Source organism: Hibiscus syriacus, unplaced genomic scaffold (genome assembly GCF_006381635.1).
Source record: "Hibiscus syriacus cultivar Baekdansim isolate YM2019G1 unplaced genomic scaffold, ASM638163v2 tig00110569_pilon, whole genome shotgun sequence".
NCBI classification, from domain to species: Eukaryota; Viridiplantae; Streptophyta; class Magnoliopsida; order Malvales; family Malvaceae; genus Hibiscus; species Hibiscus syriacus.
The window spans coordinates 481,423-493,495 of NW_024062784.1; the positions used below are offsets into that span (position 1 = coordinate 481,423).

At 34.2% G+C, this 12,073-nt stretch overlaps 2 protein-coding genes across 2 annotated transcripts; both read left to right on the top strand.

Moving 5' to 3' along the window:
- Positions 1-2,216: 2,216 nt before the first annotated feature.
- Positions 2,217-7,788, top strand: LOC120132588 (protein HAPLESS 2-like). Its single transcript, XM_039149326.1, has 18 exons — positions 2,217-2,399; positions 2,489-2,632; positions 2,782-2,870; positions 2,984-3,023; positions 3,295-3,352; positions 3,444-3,504; positions 3,860-3,938; positions 4,171-4,305; positions 4,962-5,156; positions 5,304-5,384; positions 5,471-5,571; positions 5,951-6,068; positions 6,253-6,285; positions 6,364-6,457; positions 6,583-6,671; positions 6,968-7,083; positions 7,172-7,272; positions 7,359-7,788. Exons 1-18 carry the CDS (start codon positions 2,217-2,219, stop codon positions 7,781-7,783), a joined length of 2,142 nt encoding a protein of 713 aa, XP_039005257.1. The 3' UTR covers positions 7,784-7,788.
- Positions 7,789-8,890: 1,102 nt separating this feature from the next.
- LOC120132466 (ribosomal RNA processing protein 36 homolog) lies at positions 8,891-11,675 on the top strand. Its single transcript, XM_039149214.1, has 9 exons — positions 8,891-9,150; positions 9,237-9,367; positions 9,460-9,526; positions 10,066-10,118; positions 10,638-10,692; positions 10,766-10,840; positions 10,956-11,073; positions 11,225-11,271; positions 11,362-11,675. The coding sequence occupies exons 1-9, from the start codon at positions 9,019-9,021 to the stop codon at positions 11,470-11,472; spliced, it is 789 nt and encodes a 262-aa protein (XP_039005145.1). The 5' UTR covers positions 8,891-9,018; the 3' UTR covers positions 11,473-11,675.
- The last annotated feature ends 398 nt before the right edge of the window (positions 11,676-12,073 follow it).

The following is a 12,073-nucleotide window of genomic DNA, read 5'->3' on the forward strand; positions in this document are numbered from 1 at the left end:
TTTTATGATTATCAGATATTTTTTTTTTCCAGATTTTTAAACATTTTATTAAAGTATTGTGAAATTCGCAAGCGTAATTCAGAAAGAATTAAAGAAACCGAGTTAACTCGATAAAAAGAAAGAATAGATCCAAACGAATTCTTGGACTCAATGCTTACATATAATCCGGGAAAACGTTCATATACAAGACAACTCCATGAAGGCCGGGGCTAAAACAAGCCCGTCACTGAGTTCATGGTTTCCGATGGAACAGTTGTGACAACATCTACAAGACTACAACTATCGCCACGAGAACGAGGATATGATAGGATAGCCTGTGTCGGGTCTATCCGGTATGCCGTGCATTGTAATGCTCTCGAGCTAAAATCATACGCAGAGATCACGAATATGATATGTACTACTCTTTATAGTACAAGTGTTATTGTTTATTTACTAGACAATTTTAAAAATCAAAATAGATACGTTTAGTGGGACGATGAGAGTATATATTAAATAAACTCATCGTTGAAGAGATAGTTGAAAAATGATATAACTACATATTTGATCTTCGTTATTTATTTATTTTATCAATTTAATTTTAATTTAATAAATTTGAAAATTCATATAATTACACATTTGACCTTCATGCTCATATAATTACGTATTTCTATACGTATACCGTGTGTGTTTCTTTTTTGGAAAAACTTTGTATATTATATATATATATAATCTCTCTTTTTTTTCATGTTAATCTAATGTATATTTATATTTTCGTCACATAAGTAGAAGACACATTTTATAAGATACGCTTTAAAAGACTTTTTTTAAAAAACTAAAATATATAATTCAAAACAAAAATATAAATATGCATCATTTTGGGAAGGTTCTACTGGCCAAGGCCCAAGAAAGCCTCCCAAGGAAGGCATGCTTGGCCCTTTTCTTTTTCTTTCTTTTTTATAACATTTTATACAATTATTTATTAATTATTATATTATTGCATTTAATTTATATATTTTGATTTGGTAAATTTTTATTCATGTAATTTTTAAATTTTTAAATATGATATAAACAATTTATAAATAATATAATTAAATTTTGATCATGACTTAAATAGTAACCATTAAATTTACAAAGTCATACTTATATATTTTTTTGGTAATACGAGTAAAATGTAAATTTAATTCATGTTATCTAAATAAAATATTTTAGATCATTAAATTTACTCATGCTGTCCCTATATTATTTGACTCAAATTTAAATTTTGAAAAGTAAAATATTAAATTTGTTGAATTATATTTGTATTCAGTGTTATTATATATGCGTGTTGTTGTGAACAAATAAATTTAGATAGAAATATAAGATCTTTGTTAGATACGAAGACTCTCAGACTGATAGTATAATTTTATTCAATTAAGATTACTGTGTTCGTATAATTATATATATATATATAAACTATGATTTAATGTTCGATATACTCTCGTATATCATGTCTAATCTATTTTTTCTAATATTTGTTTAAAATTAAATTAGAGAGTTTTTATTATATTCCACGTCAAATCTAAGTTAGTATTAAATTATAAATTGATTGCTATCATAATGAAGGACTTGATTAATATAACATTAATAATTAAAAAATAATAATTAAAATATTTTATAAGTTAGAGATTAATTTAAAATTTAAGTATTAGTTTGAGGGTATTTGGTAAAATTAACCGAAAGACGAAAAGCAAATAAGCCCACAGTCGGGTTGGTTTGGGCCGACTGGTAATCAACGGCGCTGTTTAGTACGGTTAACGGGTTTTTTTTTAATTTTGGGTAAACTATGCAGATAGTTACCTATGTTTTCGATCTAACCGAATTTGTCACCAATTTAAAAATTAAGAGGGAATGATCCCTAATGTTATCGATCACTTCAATTTTACTCTCTAATACTTTAAATACCATTATATTTTAGTCCCTAAGACATGTAATGGACTTCAAAAAGTGGATTAACAGAAAGTAATGGCTAAGGGACTAAAATCGAACGGATCAATAACATTAGGGACTAGTTTCCCTTAATTTTTAAATTAGTGATCAAAGTCGGTCAGACCCTTAAAATAAGGGACTATCCACATAGTTTACCCTCTAATGTTTTAATTTTAACTCCTTCCAAGGCCATCCATAATCATAATTCATAACTGCATTTCAAAATTCTCCAAACGCAACGAAGAACAAAGGATAGAAAATACTGGTGAAAAATGGGACGATTGGCGCGATTTCTCATCTACGTTATCAGTCTTCTGTTCCTCCCAAAGAATGTTACTTCAATAGAGATCCTTTCAAAATCGAAGCTTGAAAAGTGCGAGAAGAGTACGGGCTCCGACGACAAACTGGGTTGCACCACCAAGATCGTCATCAACATGGCCGTTCCCAGCGGATCCGTAAGTGAACTTTGTTTTTTGTTTTCTCTCCTTAACTTCGTTATTTAGTGTTTTGTTTATTCTTAAGACGATGTTTATGCTCTCTCCAGAGTGGCGGCGAGGCGTCGGTCGTGGCGGAAATTGTAGAGGTGGAGCAGAATTCGACGAATAACATGCAGACGTTACGGGTTCCACCAGTCATAACGGTCAACAAATCCGCTTCCTACGCGCTCTACGAATTAACATATATTCGAGTGTGTTCTTGAACAACCAAAATGAAAACTTTGCGCATTTTAAATTTTCAGATTTTGAGGGAAAATTGAAAGAAAAGACCGGGGAGATGATAGAGAAAGAATCTCTCATTTTCAAATTTGCTTTTTTATTGAGCGATTTGTTTTTTCAGGATGTTTCTTATAAGCCTCGAGAGTTTTTTGCTAAGACACGAAAATGTCAGCCGGATGCTGGGGCTAATGTTGTCAAGATATGTGAGAGGCAAGAAACTGTTTTTGATTTATTTTTTCTGATGTTTAGTGTGTGTATTATAATTGATGCATGAACAGGATAAACGATGTGATATTCACTGTTTTCCAGAAACCATTTTGTAGGTTGCGAGACGAGCAGGGTCACGTCATTGAGAATACTCGAGTAGGATTTTCAACTTTTTAGTATCGTTTTGAGTGGAATTTAATATTATGTTGAACTTAACTGTTGATTAGCATTGTTGCATAGTTGTTCATATTGTTATTAGTTATTACAGACTGCCTAGTTACTTCGTTACTTTTGTTTTTGCATTGGTAGTTAAAATAGATTACTTTTGCAAGCTTAAATGTCATATTTCTTGAAATATAGTGTAAATCTTACTTTACAGTCCCCTTTTGACTATTTATTTGTCTTTTGGATCATCCTTATTGTTTAGCCTATTTGCTGTCCTTGCGGACCCCGAAGGCGGGCACCTTCATCTTGTGGAAATATTTGTAAGTGCTCTCTGTGTATTCAAGAACCGTCAAATTTTCTTTTGGATTTCTGGAATCTGATTGTTCTTGCCCTATCTTTACATTTGGACAGTTGACAAATTGATAAAAGGAAAGGCCAATACTGCTCATTGTCTTCGATTCCCGGGTGATTGGTATGGCTTCACTTACGTTCTATTGGTTACATATTTTGTCTTTTTGAGTTGTTATTTTTCTTGCTGGACCATCACTCTTCAGTAGTCAATGAAAACTTGATAATAAATCATTTTCAAACTTGTTTCCCCCCCCCCTATAATTTCATAGAAAATTCGAATATAAGGAAATTAGAGAAAGATAATTGAATCTGATTTCTATTTAGGTAGGTGATCCATGATTAATGATGGCATTTGTAACTCTTTTGCTACAATGTCTCGAAGGTTAATAAAAGGAGCAACTGCCAACTTTCTATCTTTTACTGCTTTATTATGTATGCATATTTTATAACTGGTAATGGTTGTTTTATCTGCTTAGGTTCCATGTTTTTGGCATTGGGCAGCAGTCAATTGGGTTTAGCGTTAGAATTGAGATGAAGACAGGAAATAAAGTTTCGGTATGTAGTGCCTCATAGAATTTTTCAGATGCTTTTTGAAGGACTTCCTTTTTCTGTTGTAAAATGCTTATCTTATTGATCAGGTATAACCCTATTACTAGGATAGTGACAAGTACTGAAGAAATGCATATATACGTTGGTTGTATAATTGTTTGTAGTGTTACGTAATGATGTTAGAATCGAATACAATTGATCTATGAATTAAACCGAAAAGGCAAATTAATGTTTGCAGGAAGTTATTGTAGGGCCTGAAAACAGAACAGCAACATCCGCTGACAAGTTTCTAAGGGTCAACCTTATTGGAGATTTTGTTGGATATTCAAGTATTCCTACATTCGAGGACTTCTACCTGGTCATTCCAAGGCAGGTCAGCTTGCCTAGAGGATACTGTTATGACTGTTGTACGCAAGAATTATATAATCCTGCTAATAGACACATTTTAGACAATGTGGTCATCTTGTTAATTGCTTTGAGAAGGCTTTTTCCTTGGCACTTGACAAGAAGATGATTAATTAATATTATCAGGTTGTTGGCCAATTTCTGTACTTACAACATAGTGATCATATGTTATTTACAACTTAATTTGAGGCCAAATAATGATTCTCTTAAAATTCTGCATATATATGACCATTGAACAATTATTTTGATTTAAAACACGAAAATAACCGGCAATTCTTAAAATTGGTGATGGCGCTTGAATTGGAATTTAGAACCTTTTATAGGCATTACTTGGGTTTCCTGGTTTTATCTTCTCATTGTTATTTTAGAAGGTACATGCTTATAATAACTGTTAGCGTATATTGTAATGAGTTCCTGTTGAGCATGAGAAGTATTCCAACTAGAAGTCAGTTGTGCTCTTTTTTCTTACCTTTTAGTATGGGAGATTGACTACAATATGCATGACAATGTAATTTATGTTGTTTCAAATTTTGCTGGATATCATCTTCATTTGTTTATGGCTATTTTGGTGCAAATTCAGTTATTTTGTATTGCCAAAACTCTTGTTTATTCCTTCAATGACAGGGTGGTCCAGGTCAACCCAATGGTTTGGGAAGGAATCTTTCTATGTGGATGCTGCTTGAGAGAGTGAGATTTACCTTAGATGGTGTTGAATGCAACAAAATTGGTGTCGGTTATGAGGCTTTCAATGGTCAGCCAAACTTCTGTTCAGCACCATTTTGGAGTTGCTTACATAATCAGTTGTGGAATTTTTGGGAAGTTAGTATATAAAACTATAGTGGTTCTAATTTCTCTAACTAGTTTGGTTCAAGAATTAGCAATGAAAAACTTATGATCTTCTATTTTCATTACCTTCATATATTTCTGTCATTGTTAACTGAGAAGACACTGCCTTATTGCTGGCAGGCTGACCAAAACCGAATTAAGAGGAAGCAAGTTCCATTGTATGGCGTGCAAGGGAGATTTCAAAGGATAAATGAGCATCCAGTTAAGATTCCAAAATAGTGCATTCCTTCCATGCAAATCTCTCCACATTATAGGAGGGTTAATTTATGTTTCCCATTTGGCTGCAGGGTGCAGGGTCTCGTTCATTCTCGATAGGAGTGACGGAAGTTCTTAACACAAACCTCCTAATAGAACTAAGGGCTGATGACATAGATTTCGTTTTCCAAAGGTAAGTGTTGGAAAAATTGGTTATTTTGTAACAGTAAGTAACGCTGCTACAATTGATTACTATCACTTATTATAGTATAGATGACTTGAATTCATTCTAATTATTTTCAGCTTGATGATATCAAGTCTTTGATTACTTATCATCTAGGACAAAGTATTGAGGATTATGCTTTTTGTGTTGGACTCGCAATATATAGATCTTTGTTGTCCTGTATGCTTCTAGGCAATTAATTACTTCTTACTTATACTATCACTCAAAACATTTTAAAGATTACTTATGGTGATTGATGCCTTCTGGCTTCATGTCTAAGTGATACCTCATCTTTAATGCTTTGTTCGTACTTGATGTAAATATCACATATACTTTCATCTTTTCTCAGGAGTCCTGGAAAAATCATGAGTGTAAAAGTTCCAACATTTGAAGCCCTCACTCAGTTTGGGGTTGCCACGATTATGGTTACGAATACTGGTGAAGTAGAAGCATCATATAGCTTAACGGTACTCAGATACATACTATTTCTCATTATCTTTCATAAGTATTAAATATGAGTTTCCATTTGAACAAATATACTGTTTTATGTGAACTTTTATTGCCACAAGTATTAAATATGAGTTTCCATTTGAACAAATATACTGTTTTATAGCTCTAGTTTCAGTTATGATGAACTTTTTCCTTGTGCAGTTTGACTGCTCAAAGGGCGTCGCCCTTATGGAGGTATTTTCTCTAAACTTTCTTAATGTATAGTGTGCACAGTTAATCATGGTTAATCAAATAATATCGAAATTGCTGCAGGAACAATTCTTCATTATGAAGCCAAAAGAAATTTCATCTCGATCTTTTAAAGTCTATCCAACAACTGATCAGGCTGCAAAATACGTTTGTTATGGTATGAATTGAAAGGAGGCTTTTAAACCATCTTTAATCATTTTCATTTTATATTCCAAAATTTAACATCACTACGATTTATACATTTCACTCGACATGCTTTTGCTTGACATGCTGAATGCACAGCAATATTGAAGGACTCTGAATTTAGTGAAGTTGACAGAGCAGAGTGCCAGTTTAGTACTACAGCTATTGTTCTTGACAATGGATCACAGGTATGATAAGCTTATGCAATGGTTTCAAAAAAGAAATGAATATAAGGTTCGTAATCTATGTTGCACCGACTCGATTTTCTTGAAAGAACATATTGAACATGCTCATATCACATCCATCACACACCCGAGTTCAAGTAACATAGTTTTTATACAATCGAGGCTTGTTATACTTCATTTTATTATCTGTTGAGCTTCATTAAATTAGCCATGTGCATTGTGAACCATAAACGCTGTGAACTATCAGTTGGTGCTCTTAATGTACCAAGTAAATCTCTTAAACTTTGAATTTCTTTCAGATTACTCCTCTCCAACAACCGAAGATTGGCGTTTATGGTTTCTTCGAATCTCTTAAAAAATTTTGGAAAAACCTTTGGGAAAGTTTGGTGGACTTCATCACCGGAGAAACTTGCAGGTCATTTCGACGATTATATTACATATGTCCATTTCTTCTAGACTATGCGGTTGACTCGATGTTAAATTTGTTTCCTTTTGCTGTGTAGAAGGAAATGCTCGGGTTTGTTCGACTTCAGCTGTCATATACAATATATCTGCATGAGTTGGATTCTACTCTTCGGTTTACTCTTGGCGATATTTATGACTGGTAAACCCTTCATTCTTATCAAGAAACAAGTTAAGGGAAAATGCAAATAATATGCGGATCACATCACATGGTATTTTGAGTTGCAGTGCTCGTGTTGCTATGGCTCTTACATCAAAAAGGCTTCTTTGATCCCCTTTATGACTGTTTCGAGGATCATTTCGAGTTCGGTGATCATGGAGCTAATGATGTCCGTAGGCACGGTATCAATAATTGCCGCTACCCGATTCATGGCAGAAAGCGTGTCAAGACCAAGCACCACAAACGCGATGCTCGATATAAACGGAGCGGCATTCACTATGATCACCGGCACAATCATTCCGACAGGGAAGACGATTATCATCATTACCTGCATCATGTTCATAAGGACAAGCACAAGCACAAACATAGGCATGTCAGGAGCTCTAGCATCATACAAGAAATCCAGTTGGATAGAAGGAAACATGATGATGTCGGACACCACAAGCATAGGAGAGCACCAGAGCTAATAGAAAGACCATTGAAGCTGAGATAGAGATAGTTTACGTCATACCAATGGGAGGTTATTTTTTTTAAGTGAATGATTAGATCCAAGTTTTAATTTATTTTCTTTTCATTTAAATATAATATATAATAACTTTATTTGAATGAAAAATTATATATTGAGTTTGATCTTTGAATCTAATAATCTAAATTAGATGTCGTAAAGAGAAGAATTGCTTAAATATTGTGGTGGAAAAATTTACTTGAATGAGATGCACCAATTATTTTTTTATCTATGATGATTATTACAATAACCCGAAGATCTTGTTAAGTCTCGACAATGATTTCAAGAAAACGTGTTGAATGCATAGAAATTTCATAATTTCGTTATGCTTACAAGATGAGGTCTCATGATGCTTACGTGCATGTTACCTGATAATGATACAATATGGATGTAATAGAAAATGAGAAAACTATCATGCACACATGACAATCTCACAAAACTATCATGCAATTAAAACATTTTCTTAAAATCATATAATGTAATAAAATCCTCAAATTAATCGTAAAATAATTTTTTTCAAATAATTTTTTTCACTACAATGTCCAAACAATTTTGTTAACTACCAACATTATATATATATATATTGAATCATCGTTGTTTTCTTAAAGAAGGCCACCTAATCAATTTCTTGGTAAGTTTGACCTAATAGGGCGGAAAGATTTTTTATTTAGTCCAATAGGTCTATTAAATTTTATTTTGAGATCTACAACATTTGTTACAATATTATGGAACTTGTCACGTTGAGGTGACGAGTTCTAGTAAAAATATTTTTTAAACTTTTTACTTTGATGTGATAAAATTTAATAAAAAATATATTTTATTAGAACTCGTCACCTCAACATGATAAGTTTAAATAAAAAATATTATTTAGATAAACTCATTATCTTAACGTGACGAGGTCGTTGAACACTACAGCAAATGTCATATTCTCCAAAATTAAAAATCGTGTGTCCTAATGTACTAAATAAAATATCCGGTTACCCTAACGGGTAAAAAAAACCAATCAAGTTCACAGTTTCAGCCCAAAACGAATAATATAAACAGTGAAACGCAACCAGCCCACGAATAGCTTTCAAAGTGGCCGGGGGTTAGGTCAGGTCGGACAGTAGTTTCTTCTTTATCAAGTTGGCACTTTCTTAGACGCGCCTTCGTTTCGCTCCCTAGTTAGCTCTCTCTATTGGTTTTGAGCTAGAAACTTTTTCTGCACTCTCACATTGAGGAAAATGAAGAAACCCTTTAACTCAATTGCAACTCCAAGCAAAACCCACTTCCAAGAAAGTGAAGAAGAAAGAGAAGAAGAGATGGATTCTTCATCCGAAGAAGAGAACTCTGATGACTCCATTGATTCTGATGAAGTAGGTATATTTCACCATGGCTTAAAATCTTATTCTCCCAATTTTCAATTGATTATATTGCTTCCGTGTTTCTGGGAGAGTTGTAGGAGGAAGAGATAGAGCGTGAGTTAGCAGAAGTTACATTCGAAGAGCTACAAAAGGCACGAGCCGATGGTACAGATTCAGTTTCTCGTAAACCCCGTTCAGATGCCAAGTACCGTCGCGCTAACAGGAATAGGTAGCTTTTTTACGATTCGAGAGATATGATATTTTTTTGCTTTCGTTTAGGGAGATTTTTGTTTTCTGTTTTCTGATTTGTGTTTTATATAGGCCAATGGAGCTTAGTAGCAAGAAACCAGTGAAATCTTTTAGACAGGTTATTCAAGCTCCTAAAAAGGTAAAATGTGTGTGTGTTTTTAAGCTTTTTCTTTTGTTCTGAATGTCATAAGAATAACATATTAAATTGTATAATTGTAGTTTTACTTACCTAAATTAATGTTATTTAAGTTTTGCTTTAATGGATTTATGTGCCGGGTTGGCTACCTTTGTAAGATGTTAATTGTGTCTCTGTTATCTGAGCTTATAATTTTCCTTAAACTATTGAAGTTGGTCTTATGATTTATGTTCATGGATTTTCTTTTCTTCTGTTTTCAGCTTTTGTGCTTATAATTGATGTTAATATGATTTGCTAAAGTTCTATATTTTGATTTGTGTAAATAAATAGCATGCACATTGTTGTTTTATAAATTTCACATGTCTAGTAATTTATGTGCACAAGATCCCAGCTATTGTAGCATTGATTCTGATGGAAAATCGCGATAATTATGTTTTCATTTTTCGGGAAAGGGTATCACTTGCTGCTTCTTGTTTTCAATGGTAAAAAAGAATAAAGAACACTAAAAGGTGAATTAAATCGGTTTGCTTCTTTCTGTTAAGGTGGCACGAGACCCCCGTTTCGAATCTCTATGTGGTACACTTGATGTTGATGGGTTAGCCTCTGCTCTCTTTATCATTCAGTCATTTACATTGAATTCATTTGTTGCTTTTCATGTTCAGTTCTCTACATCGGTCCTGTTGCAACTTTTATTGCCCTACACACAGTTTAACTGCTCTTATCTCTGCGTAACAGACAAGTGGGATGAGGAGTTTTTAATGGATTAGTCGTTATTAATCTATTCCATGATCTTTAAGGACAACTCTTTGATTTGTCGGCTGAGCTTCATACGTTAGTGTACTAAATCCACCGCAAATATGTTACTGAATGAGTACTGCGTGGAATCTTGTTTATCTTTTACCGATCTATGGAGCTTTGATTTGATAGTAGTATAGTTTACCATGTGACTGCATCTCATATGTGCTCATAATAGTTCAATAAGTGATGATCGACCACTTGGTTGAGGTAGCAGTTGATGGTTGTGACTTTCTACTTTCCGGATTATGTCTGTTGTTGACATATTGGCTTTTCCTTAACCTGCAACTGATGATTATTTTTTTTTTTTGTTTTGCAGATTCAGAAAAAGATATAATTTTCTGTTTCAGAACAACCTACCAGCTGAAAGAGAAGTATTCTCATCTATTTGACCTCCTTTTAGGGTTTATCCTGATCTTCCAATGATATATTTCCCCGTTATGACAGGAGGTGCAGAAACGACTCAAAAAAACCAAAGACCCAAAAGTCATTAGTGAACTGAAGAACCATATTTCTTGGATTGTAAGTAATATATCTATTCAGTATAAACCACTACAGTCTCCAGGGTATTGTATATGGCCCCTGGATACATCAAAGCACCTCCCTATCAACTTATTTACGTTGGATCGTATATCAGGATAAGCAATTAAAGTTCGAATCAGCAAAGAATACCGACGCAGAGATTCTGGCTGCACACAAGAAGAAAGAAAAAGAAGCAGCAAAGCATGGGAAACACCCTTTCTATCTTAAGAAATGTATCGTCATGAATCCTCTCCCTCTCAATATAGCTTTTGGAATCTTGTGTTGGTATCCATCGACTATAATACAGGAAACCGTAATGTTGTATCAAGTCGTATTCCTACGAATCCGTTTTAATGGATGCTAACTTGGATTACTCTTTTGCAGCTGAAATTCGGAAGCAAAGGCTTGTTGAGAAGTATAAAAAGCTCAAGGTACACATTCGACATACCTTGTAATTGAAACATGTTCCTTATGACATTGACTGTCTCAACTGATTAACTATATTGATGATATATCATCAGGCATCCGGCAAACTCGAATCCTTCATCGAGAAAAAGAGAAGGAAGAATGCTGCTAAGGATCATAGGTTCATGCCCTATCGTAGACCCAACAACAGTGAGCAACAAAGCTAAATGATTCTACGGGTGGATAAGATTTGCCCTCTATAGGTGGTGATGAGATGAGATTAGGGTTTTGATTGGTATAATAAAACATCCTCCTTGAGGCACTGTGCTAACATTCAATGAGTGAAAGAAAATGATGATTTCGTTCTCACTGTTTTGAGATTTTGCTTTATAATTCAGCTATTTATAAATGGGCGGATTTGGTTTGACGTTAATTTTATTTGTACCAAAATGTAACGTATCCAAGCATTTCATGCAACCTCGAGATTTACCTTTCAAATGACCTATAGCCCAGGCCATTTTCCAGCTCCGCTGCCTTGCCAACCGGCTCATGCCACGCCAAGCAAGGATCACGGTCCAAGCACCACGCGAGTAAGGTCGTGCGAAAAACAGATACTCCCTTGACTCAGCTTCCACCCCTCACGACGCACACCAATCTCTTGACGCAACAACCTATACTTCATTGCTACCCGATCCAAGATTACCATCCATGCGACAATCACATGACGAGAGATGTGGAATGGAAACCACAACAGTTTATGCCACCCCACCTTCCCCCTCGTCGCTCTCGTCTCACACCAGATTTTCCGGACATGAAGATGCGCAAATC

Excerpts from the sequence above, each read along its gene's own strand:
- LOC120132588 (XM_039149326.1), top strand. The coding sequence starts at position 2,217 with ATGGGACGATTGGCGCGATTTCTCATCTACGTTATCAGTCTTCTGTTC. Across the intron at positions 3,024-3,294 it reads ACGTCATTGAGAATACTCGA|CCTATTTGCTGTCCTTGCGG; the intron begins GTAGGATTTTCA and ends CTTATTGTTTAG. Across the intron at positions 6,286-6,363 it reads AGGGCGTCGCCCTTATGGAG|GAACAATTCTTCATTATGAA; the intron begins GTATTTTCTCTA and ends AAATTGCTGCAG.
- LOC120132466 (XM_039149214.1), top strand. The coding sequence starts at position 9,019 with ATGAAGAAACCCTTTAACTCAATTGCAACTCCAAGCAAAACCCACTTC. Across the intron at positions 10,693-10,765 it reads ACCTACCAGCTGAAAGAGAA|GAGGTGCAGAAACGACTCAA; the intron begins GTATTCTCATCT and ends CCGTTATGACAG. Across the intron at positions 10,841-10,955 it reads AGAACCATATTTCTTGGATT|GATAAGCAATTAAAGTTCGA; the intron begins GTAAGTAATATA and ends ATCGTATATCAG.